We start from the raw sequence: 25699 nt of genomic DNA on the forward strand, positions 1-25699 counted from the left end.
GTCTGCCCAAGGCTCGCTTTGCTTCTCGGGATGGATATTTTCTGCTGAGAGATCCTTAGCCGAACTGGTTTAGCTCTGGGGGTCCCAGAAGAATTGTCTCCTCGGCCTAGCACGAGTTGTCTGTCTCCTGACTGTAAACCTGTGGGTGCAAGCCTACGCCATCAGTCCAAAGTGAGCCAGGAAATACATGGCAGAGCAGGAGTAAAACCAGTCTCTCGCCCCCCCGGGCTGACGCAGAACACATTTTCTTGTCCTCCACCCAGGTAGCACCCACAATGCTGCCATTGTATTCTGCTGCCTCAGTGGAGTGTGCATAAATCGGGGTGTGTAAGTAACAGGATAAAGTTGTCCTGATGATGTTACAGGCTGGGGAGAGCGTGTCGATGCGCTGTGGCTATTCAGCCATGGCTAATACAGCTCTCCTCCAAACTTCCCTACTGGGCAGGAACGAGAGGCCACGTTTCAGGCGGTTTCTGATTCTTATCGTGTAATCCTGGCAAGGACGGAGATGGGGGACCAGGCAGGCTGGTTGCTAGGCAGATTCATCTGCCACGGCCTTACTTCCCTGCATGATTTATCATCCCCCCTTCTGAGGTCATGACCAGCCACTGCGGAAAAGATGGTGCCACCACTGAGCGAGCAAACAGGGGAGGGAAACGGGCAAACCGGTAAAGAACAGCCGGGCACTGCCAGCAAAGGGGCGCAGCTGCCGGACAAGTCGATGCCGGGCGTGCGCCACAGACATCTCACGTCAGGAACGCCCAACGTTTACCGATTTGCAATGTTTATGTATTGCTGTGTAGCCAGAGCCTCCCCTCCTGCCCCTCCAGCGGGTTTCCGGGGCGCTGGCGGCGACCCCTGCCCCGTGGGAGGCCCCAGAGCTCGATCCCGCGGCCGCGGGGATCTTAGCGTCATCTGTCTCTCTCCCTGTCTGATGTCACCGATGAGGTTAGGTGACATCAGGCGACGCTTCCCCGGGGGGGGGGGCGCGGTGCATGCCGGGCCGCGGGAAGACCAGGCCGCCGGGGGCGTCGTCGTCTCCGTGGCAACCGGGGCGCCTCCACCGGCCGGCCCCCCCTCACGTGATCGGGGCCCGGTCACGTGATGTTCGGCTGCCGCCGAGCTGCTTCCGGGTCAATGCGGGACGCGGCCGCCGGGCCTGGGTGAGCGGGGCCGGGGGCGGCGGGGGGCGGGCGGGGCCGCGGCTGTCACCGGCCCGCTGTGCGGCGGGACCGGCGGTCGCGGCGTGGCGCCGGAGCGGGGGGAGGCCGCCGTCAGCCCGGGAGGCCGCGTGAGGGGAGCCGGGGACGGTTTAACGTTTGCGTTCGAGGCGGCCGGGCCGGCGGAGGCTGCAGCGCTCGGGGGAAGGCCGCTGGGGGTTCGGGGCTGGGGACCCCGACCTGCCGGGGTGCGGCCGAACGCCCGTCGTACCCCGCCGTGGGGCCCAGCGGCGCAGACGAGGACCGGCAGACGGGCTCCCCGCCGACTTCTGCGGCGGAGTTGGTTTTCCCAGCAGCCCCCGAGGGGATTGCCGGTTCGGTAGCATAATGTCAGAGTCCGGGCCAGAAGCGGGACGTGCATCAGGTGGCGTGCCTGGCACCTCTCGTGCCGTTTCTGACCTCCTCACCATCGCCCCTGCCATTAGCGTTGGCCGTTTCCAGAAGCGTGGTCCCGTGGCGGGTGAGCAAATAGTTCTGCTTGCTTTGATGAAGTCCCTGACAGCGTTCCGCACGCTTGGGCAGCTTGACCTGGTGCCTCAGAGGGTCGGTCTGTCTACCCTGATAGCATTTGCTCATCTGTCTCTCAAGATCGCTTCAAGAATAATTTCCCTGAATCATGTCTTAGGAAAAGGACACACCAGCTTCTTTTAGACAGATGTTTGTTCTGTTGCATCCATTCCTTACGCTTTGTTTTTCACGTATACAAACGTGTAAAAATGCGTTTGGTGTGTGGCTGGTTAGGACCTGCTCTGGAGGCGTTCAAGTGGCACTGGAATTCATTAGAACGTCATTAATGATGTAACTCTCCTGAAGGGTCTCTTATTGTCCCCACAGGCTTATAGCACAGGGATAGAAACATTTTTCATGTCATTTCTAGTGTTCTCCTTTCACTTCACTCATCAGCTGCAGCAGCCCGCTGGGTTTCCCTTGGATCTCAAGTCAGGGTCGTGCTCCTCTTTGCAGACGCTTGCCATGTTGTATGTCACTGGGGCCACAGCCTCCCAGCGGAACGTTTAAATATAGACAACAAAGACTATTCGTTGACATCTTTCAAAGACTGAGCACATCTTTTGCAATCTATGCTGTCATCTAGAAGACCCAAAGTTATTTTAGGATACGAATTGTTCCTTGTGCCATCAGTAGGAAAACACTCAGAAATGCGCACCTTGCAAATCATCCTGTCCTGCCCTTGTACAGACAACATTCACTTGAAATGTGTCATGCTTTTTTTGCATATTCTGTTAATCCTTGCTCTCAAGCAATTGCGGTGACTCAAAGAAGCCACGTGCATGACAGATGATCACAGTGAATGTGAAATCTGACGAGAAGGGGAGTGGAAAAGGTGACTGCCCACTCCCTGATGTTTTTGTCATCTGGCGATGGCATTGGCATGCAAAAGTAAAGCTTGAGAAAGAAAATATTTGTGATTCGAAGTTGTTGAGTGTAAATGTCATTAGGGTTTTTTCTCAGTTCTGGGTTGCTCTCATACTGTAACTGGAAACACAGTTTTTTGCCTCTAGTGCGATGTTAAGGTGACTTTCTCATGTGGAATTTCTAGCTGATGTTTGCTCAGCGGATAAAGAGGAATGGAGCTGATAGAAAAGCAGCGTGAAGGACAGAAAGCTTTGTGCATGGGGGAGTTCCAGAATTTCCAGACCAGGAGGTCTCAATGCACGTTTAGAAAGCGGTATCTGTCTGTCCTACAGTACTGAGCTCCCAAACCACTCTGGAATGAGGCCTTTCAGCCTAAAGCCTTGGCTGTCAGTGCAAATTGTTCCTGTAGCACGCGGAGTGTTTTAGCACAAAATTAAATGCCTTGTTCCTAACACAAACTTTGATTTGAGGATTTCTTTTTCGATTCTAGATAGACTAGTGGCATGAAGTTAAGTCTGAGATATGAATCAACTAAGTTGTTGAGGGCTGAAAAAGGTGTGGGATTTTTTTTGAAGTAAGACCAATCCTTTAAATCCCTCTTCGTGACATGTAAACTTTATATATAATATAAAAATTGTAAGAGGCTTCAGTCAACTTGCTTCTTATTACACTGAAGTCCTTTGTGATAGAGGTGTTTTAGATAGTCCGTTTATGAAGAAGTAAAGCAGAGCTTGTTAAACAGGTGATTCTCAGCAAAGGGAACCTGAACCTTAGTTAAATAACTTTTGTTCAGGATTTTAGATCTATCCTTGCCTGTAATAAATCTAAAGGAAAGTTTATGGCAGCAGGCAGATACTTTAATTCAGCATTGGTTAGCAATATCACTTTCAACATACGCGTGGCCCCACCATGAACTCAAAAGTATGGGTTTCCACCAGGAGTCCTGGAGGTGCAGGTTTACGTGCAGAATGTATGTATCTGTGTGAGCTGGGTTTTGCTAGTATGCTAGAAATGTAATTACACAGTACTTAGTGAAAATGCTGCTCCATGACTAATTGTACGCTGTAGGAAATCTGCAGTTGATTCCTGCAAGTTTGTGCCTTGTGTTGTTAGAACGGGCGGATGCGGATCTCTCGTCCGTGTCTGTGAGGGGTAGCAGGCCCTGCTTTGGACTACAAGACCTCTGTGAAACCCGGGAACAACGTGGTTCTCTTTCTTTGTGCATGTATCAAGCTCAACTCCTTTATTATCTGGAAAACCACGAAATACCAAGTTCAGAATACGTGCAGGAAAGTAGGACAGATAAGCTTAGTTCCACCTAGGGTAGAGCAGAATGCCGACCATAGCGGTATCTTTGTGCCAAATATACTTCCAGCTGACACTCAATATCTTTCTAGGCAGGTCAGCAGCTCGCGGTGTGGCGAGTCCTTTTTCCTGTGCCGTTCTGTTCTGGGACATGCGTAGATAGGGAGGGCATGTTTATCTTCCAGATGCATTAAGCAGCTGCAAAACTGAATTGGCAAAACTTGCTTTTGGACTGGCCAAATGATGTGCTCACATGTGCTCGAGTGTGTTTCGTGATACAGCAGTTACGTTCTAATTAGAAGCCCGGGTTTGCAAGCAGGACGGAAGAACTGTGGTTCTTAGCAAATGTCAGAGGAGAAATGATGATGCTCCGTTTGAAGGCCAAAGCTTGCTTTGAATGAGCCACTGCTGCCAGTGAAGATGAGAGCCCTGAGATATCCTGAGTGAGCTTACTATCAAACTCGAGTATTTCCATGACACCCTGTGGGCCAACTGATGGAAGTCTTGCTAGCAGAGGGTGTTGAGTTCCGGGCTGTTTACGGCATTGGCCTGATTTTAAAAAAAACAAACCATAACCTGCTTTGCATAGTGTTTCTTTACAAACAGTTAGGGAGCTGCAGGTCCTTTTTCTTTTTCCTTTTTTTTTCCCCATCCAAAAAGCCGATCTTGACTGAAAGTCCTGAGCTAGAGGAAAGGGAAGTTACAGGATGAAAACACCTGTTTGAGCAGGTGTTTATAAATAGCTTATAAATATAATTTATTTATAAATATACTTATAAATAGCTCCTTGCTCATTCTCCTCCTTGCTGCTCTGAAAATGTGTTTGAGAATATCTATGAATATCCCTCAGTCCTCTTGTGAGAAACAGAAGTCACCTTTTGCAGCTTGGGGCGTATTGGGAACTGTCCTGGAAGAGCATGTGGGGCAAGGAGGTCTTGTACTTGGCCTCTAATGGTATGGTTGAAAGCATGTTTGTGTAGCTTGGGCCCTCTCTTTGGTTTTGGCTTCTTTTCAGGTAATGTTTTACTGTAATCTTGAATTTGAAATATGACCTGTTAGACTAATCTGCAGTTCAGAAGGAGTACTACCCGTGACCTGGCTGGTCACTTTCTGTCCTGTGTTCCCAAGGACCACTACTGGAGGTGATTATTAGTTGCTGACTGTTTATATGCTCTGTTTTTTTCTGCGTTAACTAGAAGTCCACGACGGGAGCATGGACCAGCCCAGCGGAAGGAGTTTCATGCAAGTGCTTTGTGAGAAATACAGCCCCGAGAACTTCCCGTATCGTCGTGGACCTGGTATGGGGGTGCATGTCCCAGCAACTCCGCAGGGTTCACCTATGAAAGGTAGGGTTCTGGTCTTTCTGAGCATCTGTGGGGTTCTGGGCGGGATCAGTTTCTTGGTTGTTCTTGCTTATGTTGAAAGAAGAATTGCCCTGTATTGACCAGAAAAAGAAACATCACGATGTATTATAACGTGTTTCTTACTGAAGACCTGAGAGACTGGAATCTAACAAAAATGGAAGGTTGATCTAGTGGCTGAACCAGTTGCTGTAAAAAACAAGTAAGTTTCCCTACTCCTGTTATTGCCAGCATAACAGAATCAGAATCCTGTCAATGAAAGATGAAAATAAGGCCCTGTGCAGTGCTGAGTTTTGAGGGTTCAGCAGTCCCTGGAGCTCGTTTTCTTCAGACTAGTGATACTAACTATTTTATTAGTGGCTGCAACAACACGTGTTTTGATGAGATTGCTTAACAAATACACAACACCTTGATCTAAATTCGAGGTTGGTCCACACGCTAGTGGTATCACACAGTGCCATCAACTTGCGTCGATGCCTGCAGGTACAGAAGGAGTCCAGTGTTACACAGGAGTGGACCGTATTTCAAGCCAAGCGATGAGTTGTTGAATCTCCAGCTAGGCTTCTTTTGTGAAAGCGACTCAAATGAATTTGTGGTTTACTTCGGCTCTCTTCTCAAGGTATCAAATGCTCTCTGACTGTGCTTATGCTGACCTAGTGGAGAAATCCCCTCTCCTTTGCTTCTGACCTTACTGCCTTGAGGGAGTTTCAGACAGATGCGTGTCTGAGGTGCTGTGCTGCTCATGTATGTCCTTGAGCCTCCTAGACTGCGGAATCTGTGTCGCTATTTCCTGCTCTTTGAACTGCATCCATTTGACACTCTTTAGTCTTCCCTCACGCTCTGATGTTAGCATTTGGTTCTCGGTTTGTACAGATGAGTCTGAGATTCACATTTATCCCACCAGAACTGCCCCTTCTTTGTGTAACCTCTTGCCCATCTTGATCTGTAAGTGTAGTTTAAATTTCCATCAGGTCGATTTGTATTGTAATCAGCCCCGAAGGGGAAAATAGCCATGGAATTTAGCTGAATGAAGTTTACAGTAACCGAGTTTGACAGAGGAGGAGAAAGGGCCTGAGTTCAGTTGAGGATAAAACGTACCATGTGTCGCTCAAAATTAATATGAACAGAAAATTGGCCTGATGCAATATTCAGTCAATGCCCTCTCTCCTGTGTGCGAGCACCCGCTTACCTGAGCTGTTTGGATGCTGGAAAGAGGGCACGTGTTTACAAGTCTTAAAATGTGACTGAGACATGACTTACAAGTACGTCATGTCTAATTCCCAAAGTACAATACTGTCCTTGAAAGAAGCCGAACGCTAATGAGCTGGGAAACTTGAAAACTCAGATCGCTCCAGATAATTGTCTGCTGCTAGAATCCCTTTCTAGTCGTGTAGGTGTCAAGTATTAAGGAGAGAGAAAAAGGGCCACCTTTTTAGGAAAAAGCTTGTTAAATTTTAAGAGATTTTGATACTCCACAGAGGTGGGAGAGCCGTATTGTATGTGAAAGAGTGTAAGACTAATGACTTGCCTTGCCTTGCCTTGCCTAAATATGGATTTCTTGTGTTGAAATGGTTTCCTGTTACAAATCCACAGCTTTTAACTTTGTCATGTTTTGGCCTTAGCAAATCAGGCTGTGATTGTGATCCAAGTCCTTGTCTGTGAAATAGCTGCAAGAATATTTACCTGCATGAGAAGGAACTAGAGCAAAACTGAAGCAGAAACGTAAAAGGCAGAGTAGAAACCTAAGTTTTTCCAGGATGTAAGAATGCTAAACGTTCTACATCGTTGAAAAGGGAACGTTTAGAAAAGAAATGTTTAAATACATCTTTGCTGTTCCTAACCCCGAGTGGGCTAAGTACGAGAGGATAAGGGAGTCAGACTCTGTGCAACTAACAGTCCACCTAGTCCTGTATCCTATCTGCAGATGCCTGGGGAAGAGCGTAAGTTCTGGCAAGAACTGATATGAGACATACTATAAACTATAAAGGACTGGCCCGTCCTCGCTGCAGCATGGACAGAGATGCATGTAGTAACTGAGGAGCACTGATATTGAGTGGTACTTCATGTTTAGATACAAGAAGGCTTCTTGATTGATGTCGGTCACTTGTCATAAAATCTACGTTTATCCTGAGATCCTTAAATACATGTAAATTGTGGAATTACTGGTAGATCTTTTCTTTTGCTGAATGTCATGTTTGTTTCTGCTTATTGTTACCTCCTGTAACTAAGCAATGCAACGCTGACCAGAGGGCGTCTTTTCTTTTTTCCCTGTTTCAGATCGCCTCAACCTTCCAAGCGTGCTAGTACTGAACAGCTGTGGCATAACCTGTGCGGGGGATGAGAATGAAATCGCCGCCTTCTGTGCTCATGTGTCTGAGCTAGATCTTTCTGACAATAAACTGGAAGACTGGCATGAGGTAAAATGGTTACATGTGCATCTTTCTGAATAACTTTGATGGCTATTACTATGAATGCAAATGCATTGCAAGTTACAAGAGTACTTCGTTCATTTAAAGGAGAAAGATTTCCATTTTTTGTGGCTTCTTTCTCATCTTTGAAGCTTATGCTTATTTACTTTGACAACAACTGAGCAATAAACGTGATGGATTTAATCCGTTTGAGCACTTCACTCCATTTACCTCGTGACTTACGATCTTGGCCTGTGGGTGACAAATACACTTTTTTTTTTTATCGTGCAAAGCACCAGAACTGGCGTTTCTAATGTCAAGAGGTTAATTAGCAGTGCAGTTTTTAACAGAGTAAGAGCTGAGGAGGTCCGAGTAATGGAAGTTGGTTCCCAGCTTTGCCACCGATTCTGTGATGCTGGGCAAGGTATTTATTCTCTCTCCGCTTTTGTTTCTCTATCTGCAAAACAGGTTTAATAACATTTACCTCAAAGGATATTTCTGAGGCCTCATTAATTAATGCTAAATGCTATTATAGAACCTTCTGAAGTGCTTGGATGAAATATGCTAGATAAATGCAATGTAATACGAGTGAAACAATCGCAATCTGTTCGAGTGCTGTTAACAGTTCCTCACTGGTTTATGTTCTGTTTTTATGTTAGAGTTTATTGTTTGAAATATGTGGAAAAGAACAGGATGTGGAACATAAAAATTATCATGTGTTTCTGTTGCATCAAGCTCCTATGTCTTTAAACAGGTAGTGAATGCAGTGTTTACAGAAATGTCCCAGCTCTGGCATGGGGGTCTCAAAGTCAGACACGGGACAGGTTTCCCTGTTTCTGTTTTTTCCTTGTGGGCCTAGAAGGTGTTAGCTCAGCGAGTGGGAGAGGGATCTTAGGTTTGTCTGTTGAGATCAGAGCCAGGGAAGATGGTTTTTTACTAAGGGCATATCTGCTAAGAACTGGGATGGTGTATCCCGACTCATTTTATTCTGACCCTGAAAGGCCCCCTCCCGCAGTAATGAGGTGCTGCCTCTCCGCTCCCTGTTCTGCCTCTTACTCTCAGTAGGGCTGGCCTCAAGCAGCTGGGAGAGCTGCACATACACTTGTCACTCGTAAGCTGCATGCCTCGCACCCTGCTGTTTGTTCAGTCTGTTTAGGCTACCCTGGACGGCACAATATGCCGGCTTCTGCATGAGCCACGGTAAAGCAGGCAACGAAAGGCTTTCCGTGTAATTTGGCCCCTTCCTCCGAGACAGGATGGCCCATCCGCAACAGAAAAATATCTAACCGAGTCTTAAGAACTGCCAGTAATGGGGATTCCAGATCCCCGGGTAGCCTGTTCCCATGCTTAACTAATAACTTCATAGTCTAAACTATGTAACTTAAGTCTCCCATGCTGCAATTTAAGCCAATTGCTCCCTGCCCTGTTCTGAGCAGGCACAGAGGAGCATTTGTCGCTGTTCCTTATACGACAGCTTTTTATACCCATGAAGAAGAGCTTTCATGTCTCCTTTTCCTATTTTAGCGTAATACTGAAAAAATCCATTCTTCCAACCATTCATCGTAGGCCATTTTTTCCAAATCCTGCATTGGTTTCGTGCTTTGATGTCATTCCAGTTTGTCTACTTCATTCCTAAGGCGTAGTGCCCAGAACATGACATCACGTAAGATGAGGTGCAAAGTGAGGCAGACTAATTACCTCCAGCGTCGCGTATGCAGCGCTTGAATTCAACCTCCACACAAGACAATTGCCCTTTGCTAGCAACTGGGCCCTGTTATTGACCTGTGTATGTCATGGTCTGCCCCATCTCCTCCCACCCCAATGGCTTTGTGGAGTGGAGCTCTCTAGCCAGGCGTTCTCTGACTCATAATTATTTTCTGGATGAATGTCTTTTTCCCCGATATTAGTACTTTGACTATCCTTGAACTGAACTTCCATCTTACGGGTTTCAGATGGCTTCTTTGTGGCCTCTAGTCTTGTACTGCAATGTGATGGCAGCCTTTCCCACCTTAGTATCACCCGCAGATTAAGAAAACGCATAGTGTTCAATTATTCTGGTCATTGAAAACATAACAAGTAGTATTCTGCTAGAACACTCCCTCGGCATGTCTGCTAGCTTTGTGTTGAACTCTTAACTTACAGTGCTATCCTGGGCACTGTAAGTCCCCAGTTTGCCTATGCAAACTGGTGTGCGGATGGCGTCAGAAGCTGTTGTTCCCTTCTACTACCCACTGAATCAGTTACCCAGTCAAAGAGGAAAATTAGATTGACGTGATGTGTTCTTTACAAATTGATGTTGCCTGGCTGTTCTGTTCACTTCATCATTATTCGATGACTACAAATTGATCATCTAAATAACCTGTTCCTGTATCTTTCTGTGTATTAGCAGTATCTAGGTCAGCACCTACCCCGATCACACGATCCGTTATGTATCCCGCGCTCCAGAGCTGTACAGTTGTCATCTCTGGCTTTTCTTTCTCTTTCTTGATCTTTCTTCCTTACCTCTCTGCTGCTTTGCCCTCAAGTGCACATCTGTACGCACAAAAAGAGACAGTAGCCCCAAGCAGAGTTACCTGAACATTTGGATTGATTGTAAGAAAGCTGCTGTTTTCAGAGTAATGGAATCGAATAAGAAATTCATTGTATGTGTACAGTGAGCTTCTGTCTGTCTTTTACGTTGGGCAAAATGGCAAGGTTTGTGGCTAGTGGGGCGCAGTGGAAAGCTGAGCAAGTGATCAGAGTGTTGGCCATAAACTCAAGAGACGCGCCCATTGCCTCCCTGCTAAAAGAGGGGTACGGCCAATTGCCTCCCTGCTAAAAGAGGGGTACAGCCTGCTGGCTCCTGTAACGTGCTGCTGCTTAAGCTTGGTGTTGAGGCGGATTTTACGACCTCTCCCAAGAGACTGGCTTTTTCTTATCAAGCTGCTCACAGAGTGTAATTAAATGAACTGTTGAGGTGAATGAGCAATTAACCAATCAATCTAGATCAGTGAATAGCTGGAGTATGAATTACAGGTAGTTATCCAGAAGCCTTATTTTTTTTCCCCCCATATCATTTCTTTGGCTTGTGGTGATTCCGAAGGGCCCCCTTTTAGGAGACGGGATATTATTGCATGAGGTCCGATTACTGCCTGATACGCATTTCTTTCTTTCTCTTTTTTTTCCCTCCCCACTTAGGTCAGTAAAATTGTGTCCAACGTTCCCCACTTGGAGTTTCTAAACTTGAGTTCCAACCCTCTCAGTTTGTCCGTTTTAGAGAGAAGGTGTGCTGGGTCTTTCGCTGGTGTTCGCAAACTTGTGCTCAACAACAGCAAAGCTTCCTGGGAAACAGTCCACACAATCCTGCAGGAATTATCAGAGTAAGCATGGGGAGTTGGGCGTAGAAAGGGGTGCTCGTTGCACGCAGGTCAAGGCTGGCTTATCAGATCACATGGTGAGGGATGAGAGGGGTGTGAGGATGCAAACATGATCGGTAGAGAAAAAAGGAGTTTTTTTCTTTGGGAGCTTGGGAGCAGGCCAGGTGAATGCTTTACATTGTCTTAAAAGCTGAACTTGTGTGGCGCTGCAAAGCCCGGGGCTTCTTGTCCAAATCTAAATACCAGAGGTGGATAATCACCCCGACAGTGTAGGAGGTGACACGCTTTCCCCTGAGTCACTGCAGAATGAATGGTGCAGTGCATACCTGTACTAATAGCTTTTGAATGGGATGTAAGTTGGAGGGTCTGGCCACGTGTCAAGTAATATTTCATCGTGCTTTTCTGTGCAAAAGTGTTGATTTCTGTGGCTTGGCCATGGTCCACCTTCACAGCGGCATTCTGCTTCCCCGAATGTCCTCGGTGGCTTCATTTTGATAACAGATTCCTCGTCGTATGGCTTTGTAAGCAGACATGATGAGAGCAGTATATCCTGCGTGGCCAATGTACGCTTCCCTGGGATTAGGAGAGCTAGTTTAGTTGTCTGAAAACTTAGTGGGACCTGTTCTTTCTTTAATGGGAATCTTTGGCAGAACCAGCGATGTGGGGAAAAAAAGCCGTCTGTGTTGTATAAAAACACCTTTTGAAATTAAGTGGTGAGCATTGAGAGCAGGTACCAATCATCACTGGAGTTGGGTTGGTGGCTTGTTGGGCACAAATGTGGAACACCACCCCGAGCAATCTATTACACAATATTGGGAGGCTAGGGGAACACTTAGAGGTGTTTTTCATCTGTGGAGGAAGTTTACAGATGGGAGCAGAGACGTAGTTGAAACACTCCATTTGGAGGGCTCAAAGGTCTTCTCTGCACCAAAGTTTGAAACCACTTAAGAACTGTTACAGAAAGTCATGTTAAAATCGCATATGCGTGTCCCTGTGCCTGAGAGGGTAGCCATTTCTCAAGGTATGTTGAGATGATGATATGATCTTTCTTCCCCTGTGCAGCTTGGAGGAGCTCTTCCTGTGCCTTAACGACTATGAAACAGTGTCTTGTTCTCCGGTTTGCTGTCAGTCTCTCAAATTACTCCACATAACTGACAATAATCTTCAAGACTGGACTGAAATTCGAAAATTGGGAATTATGTTTCCATCACTGGATACACTAATTCTGGCTAACAACAACCTCACGACCATTGAAGAGTCGGAAGATTCCCTAGCGAGGCTCTTCCCCAACCTGCGATCCATCAATTTGCACAAGTCAGGTGAGAGCCTGGAAGCGGTATGCTTTTTGTTCTCAGCGTAAGTGACAGCGGTTGATCGGAGTCTGTCCTCCTGAGTAGGTGAAAAACACACTTGCTTTGTGCTCTTTGAAACTTTGGCCTTGGGGTGGTTGCTTCTTAGGCCTCTGTTAGCAGTAAGTAGCCTGCAGTCAGCATTGCTTCCTGCAAAGTATGAGAGGGGGCAGGTGAAGGCAGAGGTGCTGAGCAAGAGCCTGAACCTTTGGGATAGTTCTGTTGCTGTAGCAGAGATGAAAATGCCCAGTGACCTTTGTCCCAGTCTATCCTGGCTTCTCGGCAGAATTGAAAAGCTGTTGATGAACATAGTCCCGACAGACCTGTCGTGTTGAAGTCCAGTTTCCTAATAGTGCTAATGCAGGGCCATGCAAGCCCATGTACTGAAGCGCACTGACCTGAAGAATGTAGCATTAGGAGAGGAAAACAGGCAAGAAATCAACTTGCCCATCTCTGTGGGCTTTACCTGCTGCTTTTGGTAGTTAGTCGTTATCTAAAAGATGAGTCAGAGTAGCATGGACTGGCAGTGATTCAAAATGAGCTGGCAAAGTTTTTTTACGTTAGTAGTTCCCCTCTGTTTCTTGTCCCTGCCTCAGGTGCTCCTGGATGGAGAAGGATAAATAAATGTCTGGCAGTGGAGGGGATGAAAGAATCCCATTTGCCTTTTATTCCCAGTTTTATCTTGGGTAAAATGAGCGTACGTGTAGGTATGTGGCATGGAAGGGCCGAGCATTCACCAGCAAAAGCTGCCTGTTGTCTGTGCTCAGTTATTAGAAGCTCACCACAAGTTATACTCGAGGCTGTTTTTACACTTCAGCCCCAGAGAATTTTCAGCCAATGCTCCAGAAGGAGAAGAAGCATTTGGCCTATCGGGAAGGGCACCCCATGCTCAGAGAGAGGGAGCTGCAGGGCAGCTCGTGAGGGCTGTGATGTGTTTGTGAGGTGACATGTACGCCAGAAATTCTTCTGCATGAGTACTTAATGCATCATCGTCCTTTGTTCTTTACAGCTTTATATGCTGTGCAGGTGATAGTTAAGTGTTAGCTAAGGTAGAAGGTACTTTATTAACATGCTCCGCAATGTAAGCATCAAGGAATCCCTATAATAAAAGCTTAAAGCTAACTAGAGGAAGAAAAGCCTGTTAAGCTGGATTTGAAAGCACTGTCTCACTGAGGAGCAAGTGCTCCTGTGGTAAGTAGTTTTGCAATTTTGATGCCAGGTATTTAAGAACTCTGGATTCTGTATTGCATTTTGATGTTTTGGGAGCTGAAAGTCAAATAGAAATCCCAAGGAGCACGTTAAGCTTTTATTTTTTTTTTTAGGGAAAGCTGCTGCACTCCAAAATTCTGTCACGTGAAGACTCCAAACTGGTGCCTCTTTTTGCAGGCTCTTTTAGCTTAGTGGAGAACAGGGGTGAGCTAAAGATAATGGTTTTTAGTGAAGTTATAGCGCAACGGGGTCACGAGGGGCTGAACGGATTTTTCTGCCGAGGCGGATGCCATGGCTGACAGCAGTTTCTCCTTCAGAGGTGGTTGTGTCTCTGCACTAGCTTTCTCCCAGCTACGAGAGCTTTTTGGCCCTTTCAGAGCGGCATGATTGAGAGAGGTACCGGGCACTCTTTGGTGACGTTGCGCCCCAGAGATCAGGTGGAAGAGTTCTCCTCCCGTCACAAACTTCCACTCAGTTTGTCTGTAAATGGGGCTGACGCTGATTCCCAGAGGATGGCTTTAGGCATAGGTGACCTTGGCAGAGGTGTTTCAAGTGCTATGGGGAAAGGAAACTCTCTCTCCCCGCCCCGCACACAGTGCCGTGATGCTTACAGGAGTTTTATTTCTGCTCAGAAAAGAGCCCCTTCTTCTGAGTTGTGGTTGTGACACACGGTTTGGGCTTGAACTTGGCATTTCCTGACAGGCTTAGCTCAAATGAGACCCCTGATTTTGTTTGAACTGATAATTTTTCTGTTTTTTCACATTTTCTGTACTGTGTGGGTGAAGCTGTTGAATGTTGTTCGGAGAAACCAGTTTTCTAACTCGCGTTGCCAGTGTAAGCTTCTGGAAGAGTCATTGGAAAAGCATCGCGGTAAACGTTTCCGCAGTTGCAGCAAAGGGAAGCAAAGATGAGTAGTGTTGATCACGCCACATAATCAGGGCTGTACTGTTGCTCGATCCTCAGCTTTTTTATTTTACCCACTCTGCGTGCCTTGTTATCCCAAACGTCAGGTCTTGAAGGGGCTGAAATTGAGTTAAAGCCTTTTTCATTAAATGGCTGGATGGCTTCTGGGACTGTTTTACCATTGGGTCATGAGCAGAAATGGGACCCAAGGTGGTCATGTGTGCGAGGTAAAGCCATTTGATGGCTATTTAGTGACACCTAGAATGACAGAAGTCCCGATGACTTTAATACTACTTAAGGCAGCATCCCTTTATAGATGCAGCCATCATAACTGATGCTACTCAGTCCTCGGCAGTGAGGCCAAAGACTGAATGGTCCGTAAAAAACTAAGCTCCCTAATCAGCTATGGAGATCATCCTTCTAGACTTACAAAACAGCATGAGAGAATTTAAACTACTCTGTCTTGTAAGCTTTTTGCAGCGCATCATGAGCAAAAAGCCAACTTCTCAAAGAAACAGCAGCTGATGCTTGCCTGTCACATCTGTTCTTTGGCTGTGTCTGATTATCTTGGATACCCGATGTATTATCTGTGTTTGTTTAAGGAAGTGTTTTCTTCCGAGCAGGTCTGCATTGCTGGGAAGACATCGACAAGTTAAATTCTTTTCCCAAGCTCGAGGAAGTAAAATTGCTAGGAATCCCTTTGCTGCAGTCCTACACCACTGAGGAACGCAGGAAACTGCTAATAGCCAGGTCTGTTGCTTGTTTATTCTGCTCAGCAGAAGCATTACATGGCAATGAATGGCTGGGAGCGGGTAATTGGAGGAAGAGGGTTTGAGTTCACCACTCAGAAAGATTTGAGCTTTTTTTTGTTGTGTGGGAAAGTGGGAGTAGTGGAAATGTCAAGTCTAACTTCTCTACTTCTCAGAGAATTTTTTGAGTCTCATACATGCCTGTGCATGCGGCACATATATGTGGCAAAATGAAAACGCTTAGTTTTGAATGTGCTTGGAGAAACTGCATGGAACTTGCCCTCTCCCTCGAGGGGACCGAGGCGTAAGCTACCTGGCAGGGTTCTCCTGGTGTTAATGTTGTGGCACGTAGCTTTTGATGGTGACTGTCTTGTTGGTCACCCTGTCCGGGTTTCTCTTCTTGCTGACTGTATTTCTTGGTGCCTGCATGCAGGTTGCCATCTATCATCAAGCTCAATGGAAGCATCGTTGCTGATGGAGAGCGAGAGGACTCAGAGCGATTCTTCATCCGATATTACATGGAGTTCCCGGAGGAGGAAGTCCCATTCAGGTATGAATTCTTTGAGAGCAGGGGCAGAAGGGCAGCGAGGCAAAAGGAAAGGTGACTGAACAGATGATGTTACATGGGAAATCCGGGCTAGCTGTTCCATGAAAAAAACATCCCCCACCTTCCTCCTGTCTTGCCTTCCTCAATCTGTTTTAGTTAATGTCGTTACATTAGAGTGTTGTCTGATGACTTGTAGAATCACTTCTGAGTCAAATTTGGTCTTAAAGTGTCCGCGTCAAGTGCCATTAAACAACATGACTGTTCAGTTCATGATCTTCATCGCTTCCTGGCCTCCCCGATGGCTAGCTTCATAATCCACCTGTTTTTGGGAGTCCCCAAAAGCCAGTACAGATCGTGCTCTCTGGTGCCAGGCCGAGGCGTCTAATTCTCTTGACCATCTGGTGTGTGAAATGTGACTGGCGATGGGAAGCTGTCCCCTCACTTTCAGGCCCACAAATCACAAGTCTGACGGTTTTTCTTTGCCAAAAAAGTATGCCCAATGATCCGTTAATCTTGGTAAACTAATGAACTTTGACAGATGCTGTTCAGTCGGTATCTTCTCTGTGCCAGCATCTACTTACTGCTTCTTAATGGGCTGGGGAAGGATCATGGAGCATCAAGCCACTGCGTTTACATGCCTTTTGCCCTACAGTCCTTATGCGCTTTTCAGACAACAAAGCCTCATAGCCCTTTCTTTACAGAAGGGGGGTAGGACAAGAGTGTGTGTGTGTGTGTCCGGGTGGACAGACAGAGGTAGGGACAAACTGAGGTAGAGAAGGTCAAAGGTATGGCCCGGTACCGATGACAAAGGTGCGAATGGAATCTGGTCGGTGTTTACATTGGCTGCTCAGTGTTTTCCCCAGCTTAACTCTTAGGTAAAATGTCTCTTATTTTTTGAAAGCACTGCGTATGTGACCTGCCAATACAGTAAGGGCATGGGAAGACTGGAATGGGGAATGAGGGCATGGCGTTTTGTATGAATACTGATAGGTCCAGCGATCATAGTATTTGTTAAAGGTGTACTGGGGTCAGTTCAGAGGCGAAGGGTACTAATGTAGTCAGGGAGACAAGACAGCTGGTGATCCCTCTTGTGCCTTTTTCTGAGGACAAGTCCTGGCTTGTAATTTTAGAAGCCCTTGAAGCGGAAAAATTGAAACAAATATTGGAAGGGATAGCAGCAGAGGCGGAGAATGCAGGGGAGAGGAAAGGGAAGGGGAGACGGGGACTGTGAGCTTATGGTGCTGCCCCAAAAGGGATTATTTTCTGTAACATTTTATTTCTAAGAAAACTGCTTCATGTCTCTGTGTTTGTGGCTGTAGAAGGGGAGAATATCAGGACAGCTGAGCCCAACAGCTGCAGCGGAGTCCTGCCTTTTGGTGAACAGAGCTTGGGCTGACCTGGAAAACCAGCCAGGAGAAGGCAAGGCAGGCCCTCGTGCTGAAAGCAGTGTATTCGGTTGCAGACTGGGAGGGGAACTAAGGTGCGAGTAGCCCTTTGATCCTGGTGGAACGAGTGAGCCGCCCTGAGCTCAGGAGGAAAGGTTTGCGCACGAGAGGGAAGGTAAATAAATAGCTGGCAGGCTCTGAATCTTTTCCTGCTGGACTTGCGTCTCTGGGTGTTGTGGTGACAGGTGCCTTGTGTGTCCAGGACCCATATATTGTTGAGAAGGACACAGTGGGATATAGCTTTAGACACACATGATGCTACTGTTAGGACGTGGACTTTGGGAACAGGCTGTGTGCACCCACGTAGTTACACAGTACCACACACAACTGGGCTCAGTTTCCAGGTGGGAGCTCATGTAAGAAATTACTAATATCTCACACATCCAAAAAAGCTGGGCTGATCTTAACCAACATGCTAGCTTTATGCTATTTTGGTGAATTACCTCCCCCTCTGATTTCTTAACCTTTAAACACTCTTACTGCCCTTTTCGTGGTCAATAGGCTCTTTGTCTGAATCCCTTCATCTGTGCAGCGTTTCCAAGAGACTTGTGCAGCTACTAAAGAGGGTTGTTCTGTTCTGGAGGAGTTGTGCGCCACTACAGACTATTTTCTAATGAGGCTGCAGATGGCTGAGAGCGTCCCTAGTGCCGAGGGCCGGGTTTCAGTTCCTGGACCTGTACGCAGCGGCCCTGGTAGGAAGGGAAACCTGGCATTCTTTGCAGAGGGATTTTGTGTGTGTTTGTTGTTAAAGCTTCCTCTTCTTTGGTCCCAAATCTGGTGTGGTCCCTCTGAAGGTGGTTTGTAATTAGAATCTAATCAGGACACACGCATGTTGTTGCTGGGGGTATGGCATCTGCATTGCAGTGCTGCCTTAAGCGGAGGAAGAAGACACACTTGGGCACAGAAAACTGAACGAGTGTAAGCAGCCCCCCTCAAGACTGTCGAGGTGTAGCATGCGATAAGCAAACAGCACGGTCTGTCACGGCAAACCCCCCTGCTTGCATTGCATGTCTTCACGGGCTGCAGCTCGAAGGGATCGGAAAGGGAGGGAAATGGACAGAATAATTTCACTCTCTGGATGTCATGGGTTAGAAAGGAGCGCCGAGCATACAATCCAATATTGGCTGTCTTCTTGAGTGACGTCTTTGTGTCTGTGGGTTTTTAATGAGTCCTCTGCTTGTCTGGTCCACTGTTTATCTGCAGAGTATCAGAGACACTTTTAGCCAGGCTCAGTTCTTCAGCGTCTTCTGTTCTGGCAGTCAGCGTCTGCCAGGCTGCAAGGGGTGATTATAAAAGTCTCCAGGGTGCCTATTATCGGGGTACAAAAGAACCTTATTGATTTGAGGGAAGCCAGTAATTCAGACTGCTAACTTCCTTTGCAGGCTGCAGCTAGCATACAAGGAGCAGGCTGTGAAGCTTGTTCTGCCTTTCCTCGACATGCGAAAATTTAAGACACCATTTCCTGACCCTCCGCATATTTACAGCATGCGTTTGGGTGATCTTAGCCCACTCATGGTATTTCTTTCTCTCAGCTTGCTTGAAATTTGTCCCCCTCTTTATAGTCTTCCCACCATCAGCCCTGTTCACTGCAGTTTCCCTTAGCACATGAATCGTGGCAGTACTTCTAGTCAGCATGTGAGAAATTGTTGCTGGCCTGCAGCACGCGGAGACGGTGAGCGTTGAAGGGACGTCCCAAAGTGGGCCAAGGGCCTGGGGGAGCAAGGGGCGGGTTTGCTCTCTCCACCTGTCCAGTCGGCTGTTGCTGCTGACCGCATCCTTCCGGAGGTGGTGGAAACTGTGCTGCAGAGAAATCCTCCTCGTCGGCGACACGTTGGCTAGCACTCGTTCTTACTGTGCACGGTAGCCCGGTGGGTAAAATGCAGAGCATGTTGTCTTCTTTCAGCACTAATGGCTTTTCCAAATAAATAGGCCTGATCCTATCACCCAGGTGACTGTGAGAGTAGGACTTTGGACGCTCCGCCCTGGTGAAGGCTCGTTTTGTCCGTGAGACTGGGGAAATCCTGGTGCGTTGTGGCCCTTACCTCATTTCCCGGCAGACAGAGGGTCTGCTGTTCTCCAGCAACATTCCTGCCTTCAGCAGGACTCCCTGGGGTGACCCGGCCTGCCAGGTCCCATCATCTCTCAACAGGGAGGGGCCATGACACAGCACCGATCACATTCAGCTCAGACTCGGATTGGGAACAAAAAGAGCTTTCTGTACGGCTCATAGTGGAGGGCCTCTGAAATATTACCTTTTCTCGGCAGCTCTCGGTCTTTGTCATTTCAGTTGCATGGTGTTTTGTGTTGCCGTCTCGCCTCTTTCCCAGCCAGGCAGGGGAGATGCAGCTTTGCCCGATCGGAGCGATATCCGCTGAAGGCGGCGGGAGGGTGAGATGGGCTTTCCATTGCAGGGGATGGCTCCCCAGGACGGACCTTGCGAAGGACAGTGGCTCCAAGGAGAAAGTGATGGTGGAGTGTGTGGCTCCGCTAGTAAAATTCCCACATTGTTTCAGAGTAGGTGTGAAGGATCAGTTGGCAAGAAGTCCGTCATGTGTTGTCAGCTTCCAAGCTGTGTGGCAGCTCACCTTGATTTGGTGATCTTGGTGATCCCGTGCTCAGCAGAGTGTAACATTTGGGACCTAGATGGCCTCTTGGAAAACAGCAGGAATGTCTGAAAATCGGTCAGGCCATGAAGCCACAGATACTGGGAATCTGGACTGAGGGCCGTATCCTTTGTGTGAGTGCTAGCTTGGTTCTGGCACTCTTTAGTGAAGTGTTTTCACTGGAGCAGGAGGTGTAGAGTCTTGTGAGTGTAGCGTCCTCTCTTTCTTCCAAATCCCACCGCAGCCACGGCTGAGGTTTCTGAAATTGTAGGAGCCCAGTAGAGAGCGTTGCTGCTCAGTTTTGTTCAGAAAGCTGTTTTGAGTCCAGTCAACTCGAACGCCTCAGGTCGGTGATAACTTCACCTTGCTCAGCTAGATACCTCCTCCCTAGTCGGACGGTGACTCAGGTTCATGTCAGTGCCACAGTGAAGCTTGGGGACTGTGAGACAAGGTGACTGGAGTGGATGGGCTTTCTGTGTTTCATTTTGTCCTTTTCAGCATCTTGCCTGAGAAACACTGTGTGCTCTGTGAAGTGTCATGTTGGCAGGGGAGAAAACAGGACTCATACTATCCAGATTTATTCCTAATGGGTGTCTGTTCAGGTCATCAGACTCGAATCGGGGTGAATGTTGTCTCATGTGAGAAACATTCAGCTCCCCAAAGTGTGAGGGATTTGATGGCAAATGGAGAAGCAAGCTGGGGTTTTCCTTCAGTCGCTGCTGGGCAGGAGACTTGTATGGAGAGAGGCATGCACTTATGAGCTTTGAATGCTAGCACAGCAATGTTCTTTACTTCTGGGAGCCTCATCCATCCTTCCCACCTTGAGCAAAGTGCCGGTTAAACTGAGAGGTGTTTCGGAAGAGCCATATGCCAGCTAGTCACTGACATGGAGGATGAGGACAGCTCATTGCTGTCTGGGTTCTGGTTTTAGCTCTCATCAAAGAGTTCTGGGCTTTAGGTGAATCATGCCTTGGAATCTGCGCTTACCCTCTTGTCATCCAGTCACTGTACTCTCCGTGCAGATGTTCATTTATACCTTGCAACCTAGTAGCGTTGCAAGGTGTAATGTGAAACAGAAACTGACTTGTGAAACCTGCATTGGCCATACAAGCAATTCACCATAACTCTGGACTTGTTTAATTTTTCAGGTATCACGAGCTGGTCACGAAGTACGGGAAGCTGGAGCCCTTGGCAGTTGTGGATCTTCGGCCACAGAGCAGCGTGAAGGTGGAGGTTCACTTCCAGGATAAAGTGGAAGAGATGTCGATCCGTCTCGATCAGACTGTGGCGGAATTGAAGAAGCACTTAAAAACTGTAGTGCAGTTGTCAACAAGCAACATGCTGCTCTTCTACTTGGACCAGGAAGCTCCCTTTGGTCCCGAGGAGATGAAATACAGCTCGCGAGCACTGCATTCTTACGGCATTCGGGATGGAGATAAAATTTATGTGGAGCCCAGAATGAAATAGCCTCTTTTGACCTTGTGAGTGCACGCATGTGCACACACCTGCCCCCACACACCCACACACATGCATTAAGGAGTTTTTGCAAGGTTTTTATTTCGGTCGGTTGGTTGAGGTTTGGTTGCGTTTCTGTAGCAGGTAATTTCGTAGCCCGGAGGGAGTGCCCTGATCTGAGAACCATGCCCGCCATCCACTGCAGGTGACCTTGAGGTGACAATTGACTTCAGTGTGTGTGTTTCAGCGTGTGCAATACCTTGATGTTTTCTTCGATGCTCCGGTATACTCGTGATTTGGCATGAATGGTCAGTTGTTCAAGCTAAAGAATGCTAGGGCCCGTAAGGGAGAAGATAGCTCGGTGCAGAATTTGACCTGTTTTTTTCTTCTTCTAAATTTTTGGGGTTTTGGCTCCACCAGAGCACCTTTTGGCCTAGCTATCTGACTGCGGCTCGAGTTTGCTGAAGTGTTTTTTTACAGCTGGGTGCTGTCTCAACCTTTTTTTGCGCTCGAGTTCACTGAAAAGATCTAAAACAGTATTCCGCTTGATTCTGAGCTCAGGTATTTAGTGCATCCACTTAACTCTACTGGTTTGGTTTGTATGAGTGCACAAAATGGGGGAAAGAAAGAGACCCTATTAGAAAGAAATAATTTATTTTCAAAACGCACGCTCTATATCCACACTGTCCTATTCTGATTTTGGGGGAAAAGAAAAAGTTTTGATCTCTGTACCCATCTCCCACGGTGTCTGCAACCTGTGGCACTGGCAGTCTGGAGGCAAAGGGACTCTTGCCCTGTGCGTTGCAAAGTGAATTTTGGAAGGCGGTGGATGGGCATTGCGTTGGAGGGGCTTCTAGAGTAACAGGTCAAAAAGAGGTTGAAGAGCAGATTCCCCCGTTGGCCGTCCCCGCCATGCTGAAGAGATCCTCCAGTGTGCACTTAACCTTGTACCAGTTCGTGCTGGAAGTGGAATGGCTAAAATTGCTCTCCTGGGAGAGACTAAGAGTAAAGTTGAAGTTTATGTTTGTTGCTGTTGCACCAGAAATGAAACCTAGCACTTTCCCCGGGGGCCCCTGGCTGTGGGGTCCCTGCTTAGGGTCCGAACTAGGAGAATGTGTTGGCTTGGATCAGTTTCTAGAAGATGAGTAACAAAGCAACTAGACTCACGTTTATTGTAAAGCAGATTTTCACTATCTATATTGGCTTCCCCCCACACGCACCTCGTAGGCATTGCGTGCCGCTGCTTAAATTAGCCCCCGTTTTCTACTGCAGAGCAGATTCCCTTTCTTGTGCGATGAAATCCTCCTTCCTTTATATCTCTTGTTTCGCTTTCCTGTGTCCTCCCTTGTTCCTCTGTCCGCCTGACAAGTTGAAGACTTTTCAAGTTACCTAGTTATAAGCAGCTGCATAAAAGTTTTTGAAGCTGTGCAGTGAGGGCTCTAGTTACACATGAACTTCTGACCTTAATTTTGAAATGCTCCCTTATCCCCACGTGCACTTTCTTTCCCATGATGCTTTTGTCCACATCACTGAGCTCCTTTTATATCCTTGGAGTTGTGTATTTCTCTTCATATTTTACCTAGAACGTGGGGTGGGGTAGGATGGGGAGGGAACGAATTGTTATCTCATAGTCTTCAGGTTCAGGTTGTGGGGACCATTTGGAGGGGAGTAGTTCCGCATCCAGAGTAATGATTAAAAATGGGAGGTTTTAAGACAAGTTAATAATTTGTGCCTCAGCCCCCTGCCAAAAATGTCAATCTCCTGGCCCCGTTGAGATGAGCAATAGGAAACGGAGCAAGACTCGCCGTAGGTAGCGTAGAGGCCGTGGCATGTAGCTGCAGAGCCATGGTACCCGTAAAACAAAAGAGTGGGGAGATGGCGGCAGTGTAACATAAGATGACACTTTTATAAGCTAGAGCTTTACTGAAGATGTATTTTCCATTTGGGCAGAGACAGGCATTTGCTGCCTTATAGCAGAACTCTTAAGCCAACACTTCTGTATGATATATACATACATACGCATAGGAAAAGTTGTGTTTAATAAGATATTTTGTTATAAAACAAAGTTTTATGAAGATATGGTTGTTTAATATTAGAAGCCTATTTCTCCCCTTGACCTCCAGTTTAAGTAGGTTATCCCTCAGTCGCTGCAGTGTCAGAGGTAAGCGACCGACAGGGATGCAAAAGTATTTCTGACCTAATTCTGCAGAGCGGTAATTGCCTATATGGGTATATTTATGGCATTGTAACTGGTATTAATGAGATGCTGTAACTATTGACCAACTTCCTCAGCACAATTAAATGTCTCGGTTTCAGAGAAGGAAATAAACAAAGACCATTAAAGAATTGAATGGGATGTTAAAGAAGAACCAAGTATGTGCTTGTAAGTTTGTTCACCCACAAAAGGTTATCTTGTCTGCGGAGGGAACGGTGCTGTCACCGCGCTGGCTCAGAACTGTCAGTAAATCATGCTTTCATTCACGGCGGACCTGGTGGGAACTGGAAGATGGAAAAAGAGAACACCTACTGGCATATGCAGTCGACAAGCGCCATGTAGCTGCCGGGGATTTGGTGCTAACACCCAGAGCGGCTCCCCTGGTCTGTTCGGGTCAGCAAAAGTCACGATACGAGTATCACCGCCTTGCCACTTCGTCGGGAGAAGGTTGGTTCTGGACAACGTACTCAAGCCATTCACCTGTGCAGCTAGCAGAGCACTCGTGGGGTGGAAACCAAAAATCTTGGTTGGCTTCCCAAGGAGAAAGAGTCACATCCAAAACCCGGGGACAGTTTATGCGTCCAGATGATTGACTTTGAAAAGTAGGGCCAAATGGCGTGCAACCGATGTGGCAAAATATCCCGAGTTGGCTCGCTTTCCTTTTGTAATACCTTTTGGGAAAGGGTCTTGTATGTGTGCCATGTTACCGCTTAACAGGGGACCATGTCTTGGGGAGAGAGGGGAGGGCTCTGAGCGAGAGAGGGGGTTTGGGGCTGACGGTGGGTGCCAAGAATCCGCGAGGGTCGTGAGGTGGCGGGAGGTTTGGTTTAAGTCGATGCGATGTCACAAGGGGCTGTGTCCCGGTGCTGTCGGCATATACCCGCTTTAGCAAAAGGTCCCTGGTTCTGTCACATTCCTTTGAGAAAACAAAACAGATTTGCAAGCTTTTCTAACTTTTGTGTCCTTCTATCCGAGGGCTACTTTTGTCAAGAGCTGTTTCATTGTTCATGCTAGTTCATGCATAGAAGTCTGCCACGGCAGTCTACGCAGTGGGAAAAGCACCTGGTTCGGAAGGAATTGGGTGACAGCTATATACCAAAGTGTCGCACGGCTCCGTGTATTGAGATTAGATGCTGTGCCGTTGTGTTTTTGGGTACATTCCTATTGAATATCCATGTTTTGACCAGATGTTTCAGGCAGATCGCTTAACCAGCGATGTTGTGAATGTGCATGGCATGGTGACTGTCCTCTGCTCCCTCGGTGGGATTTGTAACCCCCTTTCTTGGGAGTGGCATACCATCCCCGTGGCAGATGATAGCGCAGCCCACGGTGGCTTGGAGCAGCTCAGAGGAACTGCGCCTAGTGGCTCTCGTTGCTTCTGGGGGAGAGGCTTCTCGGTTTGCCCTCGCCTACTCAGGTCTGTAATCCAAAGAAGGCGACGCGGCAGCTCTGCCTCCATCGGTTGCCGTTTTTGCTTGTAAATGAGATTCTGTAGGTTCTGTTCGTGTGTGGATTTGAAAATGCAAACGAGGTGCTGAAAGCAGCCCGGAGGCTAAAATATGTATTCCTGGCAGCTGTGCCTCCCTCATTTGAATGTGGCGCTTCTGTAGGCGGCAGAGAGATGCCTTCCCCCGAGTAACGTTAGAGGGACTTCAGCCATCTTGGGCCTTTGCCTCTGTCATTGCTTTTCTGTAGTTACTGGAAACTTCAAATATAATTTAAACATAAAGGTCTGTTCTTGCTCCCTATTAATGATGCATCCATATGTAATTTTAAAGAAAAAGGAAGAACTGTAAGTCCATCTCATTTTTTATTCTGGTTTCCCTCACAGGGAATATACTTCCCGCTCCCACAATTTGCCTTTGGTTTGCTCGCAGACTTAGCGGTGGAATTCAGGCCAAACAGGTAATTGGTTTGGATCAATTCAATAAACTTATGTAAGTTTTTACACAAAAAATGTGTCCTGAGTTTTGCACTTCCGTGTTCCCTGAAGCAAAACATTTCCCTCCGTCTCACCCGCACGCTTAACACACACCTTTGGGAGAGTGAAAGCTGCTGAGATTTTTTTGTTCTGCTGAATGTTTGTGCCGGCTGTCTGCCCGGTGAGCTCGGGCACAGCCACCTCACTTGCGCGAGACGCCGCTTGTCGAAAGGAGAAGTCGCAATGCTGTAAGACCTAGTCCTCTTCTGGACTGTATTT

At 47.3% G+C, this 25699-nt stretch overlaps 1 protein-coding gene across 2 annotated transcripts; it reads left to right on the forward strand.

Annotated features, from left to right (window-relative positions):
• The first annotated feature begins 1122 nt into the window (after positions 1 to 1122).
• On the forward strand, positions 1123 to 25448 carry TBCEL (tubulin folding cofactor E like). 2 transcript variants are annotated; one of them, XM_076358417.1, is made up of 8 exons: positions 1123 to 1163; positions 5096 to 5245; positions 7538 to 7677; positions 10846 to 11027; positions 12087 to 12343; positions 15109 to 15235; positions 15668 to 15784; positions 20978 to 25448. In XM_076358417.1, the coding sequence occupies exons 2-8, from the start codon at positions 5113 to 5115 to the stop codon at positions 21294 to 21296; spliced, it is 1275 nt and encodes a 424-aa protein (XP_076214532.1). In that variant the 5' UTR covers positions 1123 to 1163; positions 5096 to 5112; the 3' UTR covers positions 21297 to 25448. The 2 variants fall into 2 exon arrangements, with proteins under 2 accessions (XP_076214532.1, XP_076214531.1); XM_076358416.1 differs by lacking the exon at positions 1123 to 1163 and adding an exon at positions 1549 to 1680.
• The last annotated feature ends 251 nt before the right edge of the window (positions 25449 to 25699 follow it).

The sequence above is a fragment of the Aptenodytes patagonicus genome, chromosome 23, assembly GCF_965638725.1.
Source record: "Aptenodytes patagonicus chromosome 23, bAptPat1.pri.cur, whole genome shotgun sequence".
Taxonomy (NCBI): Eukaryota; Metazoa; Chordata; class Aves; order Sphenisciformes; family Spheniscidae; genus Aptenodytes; species Aptenodytes patagonicus.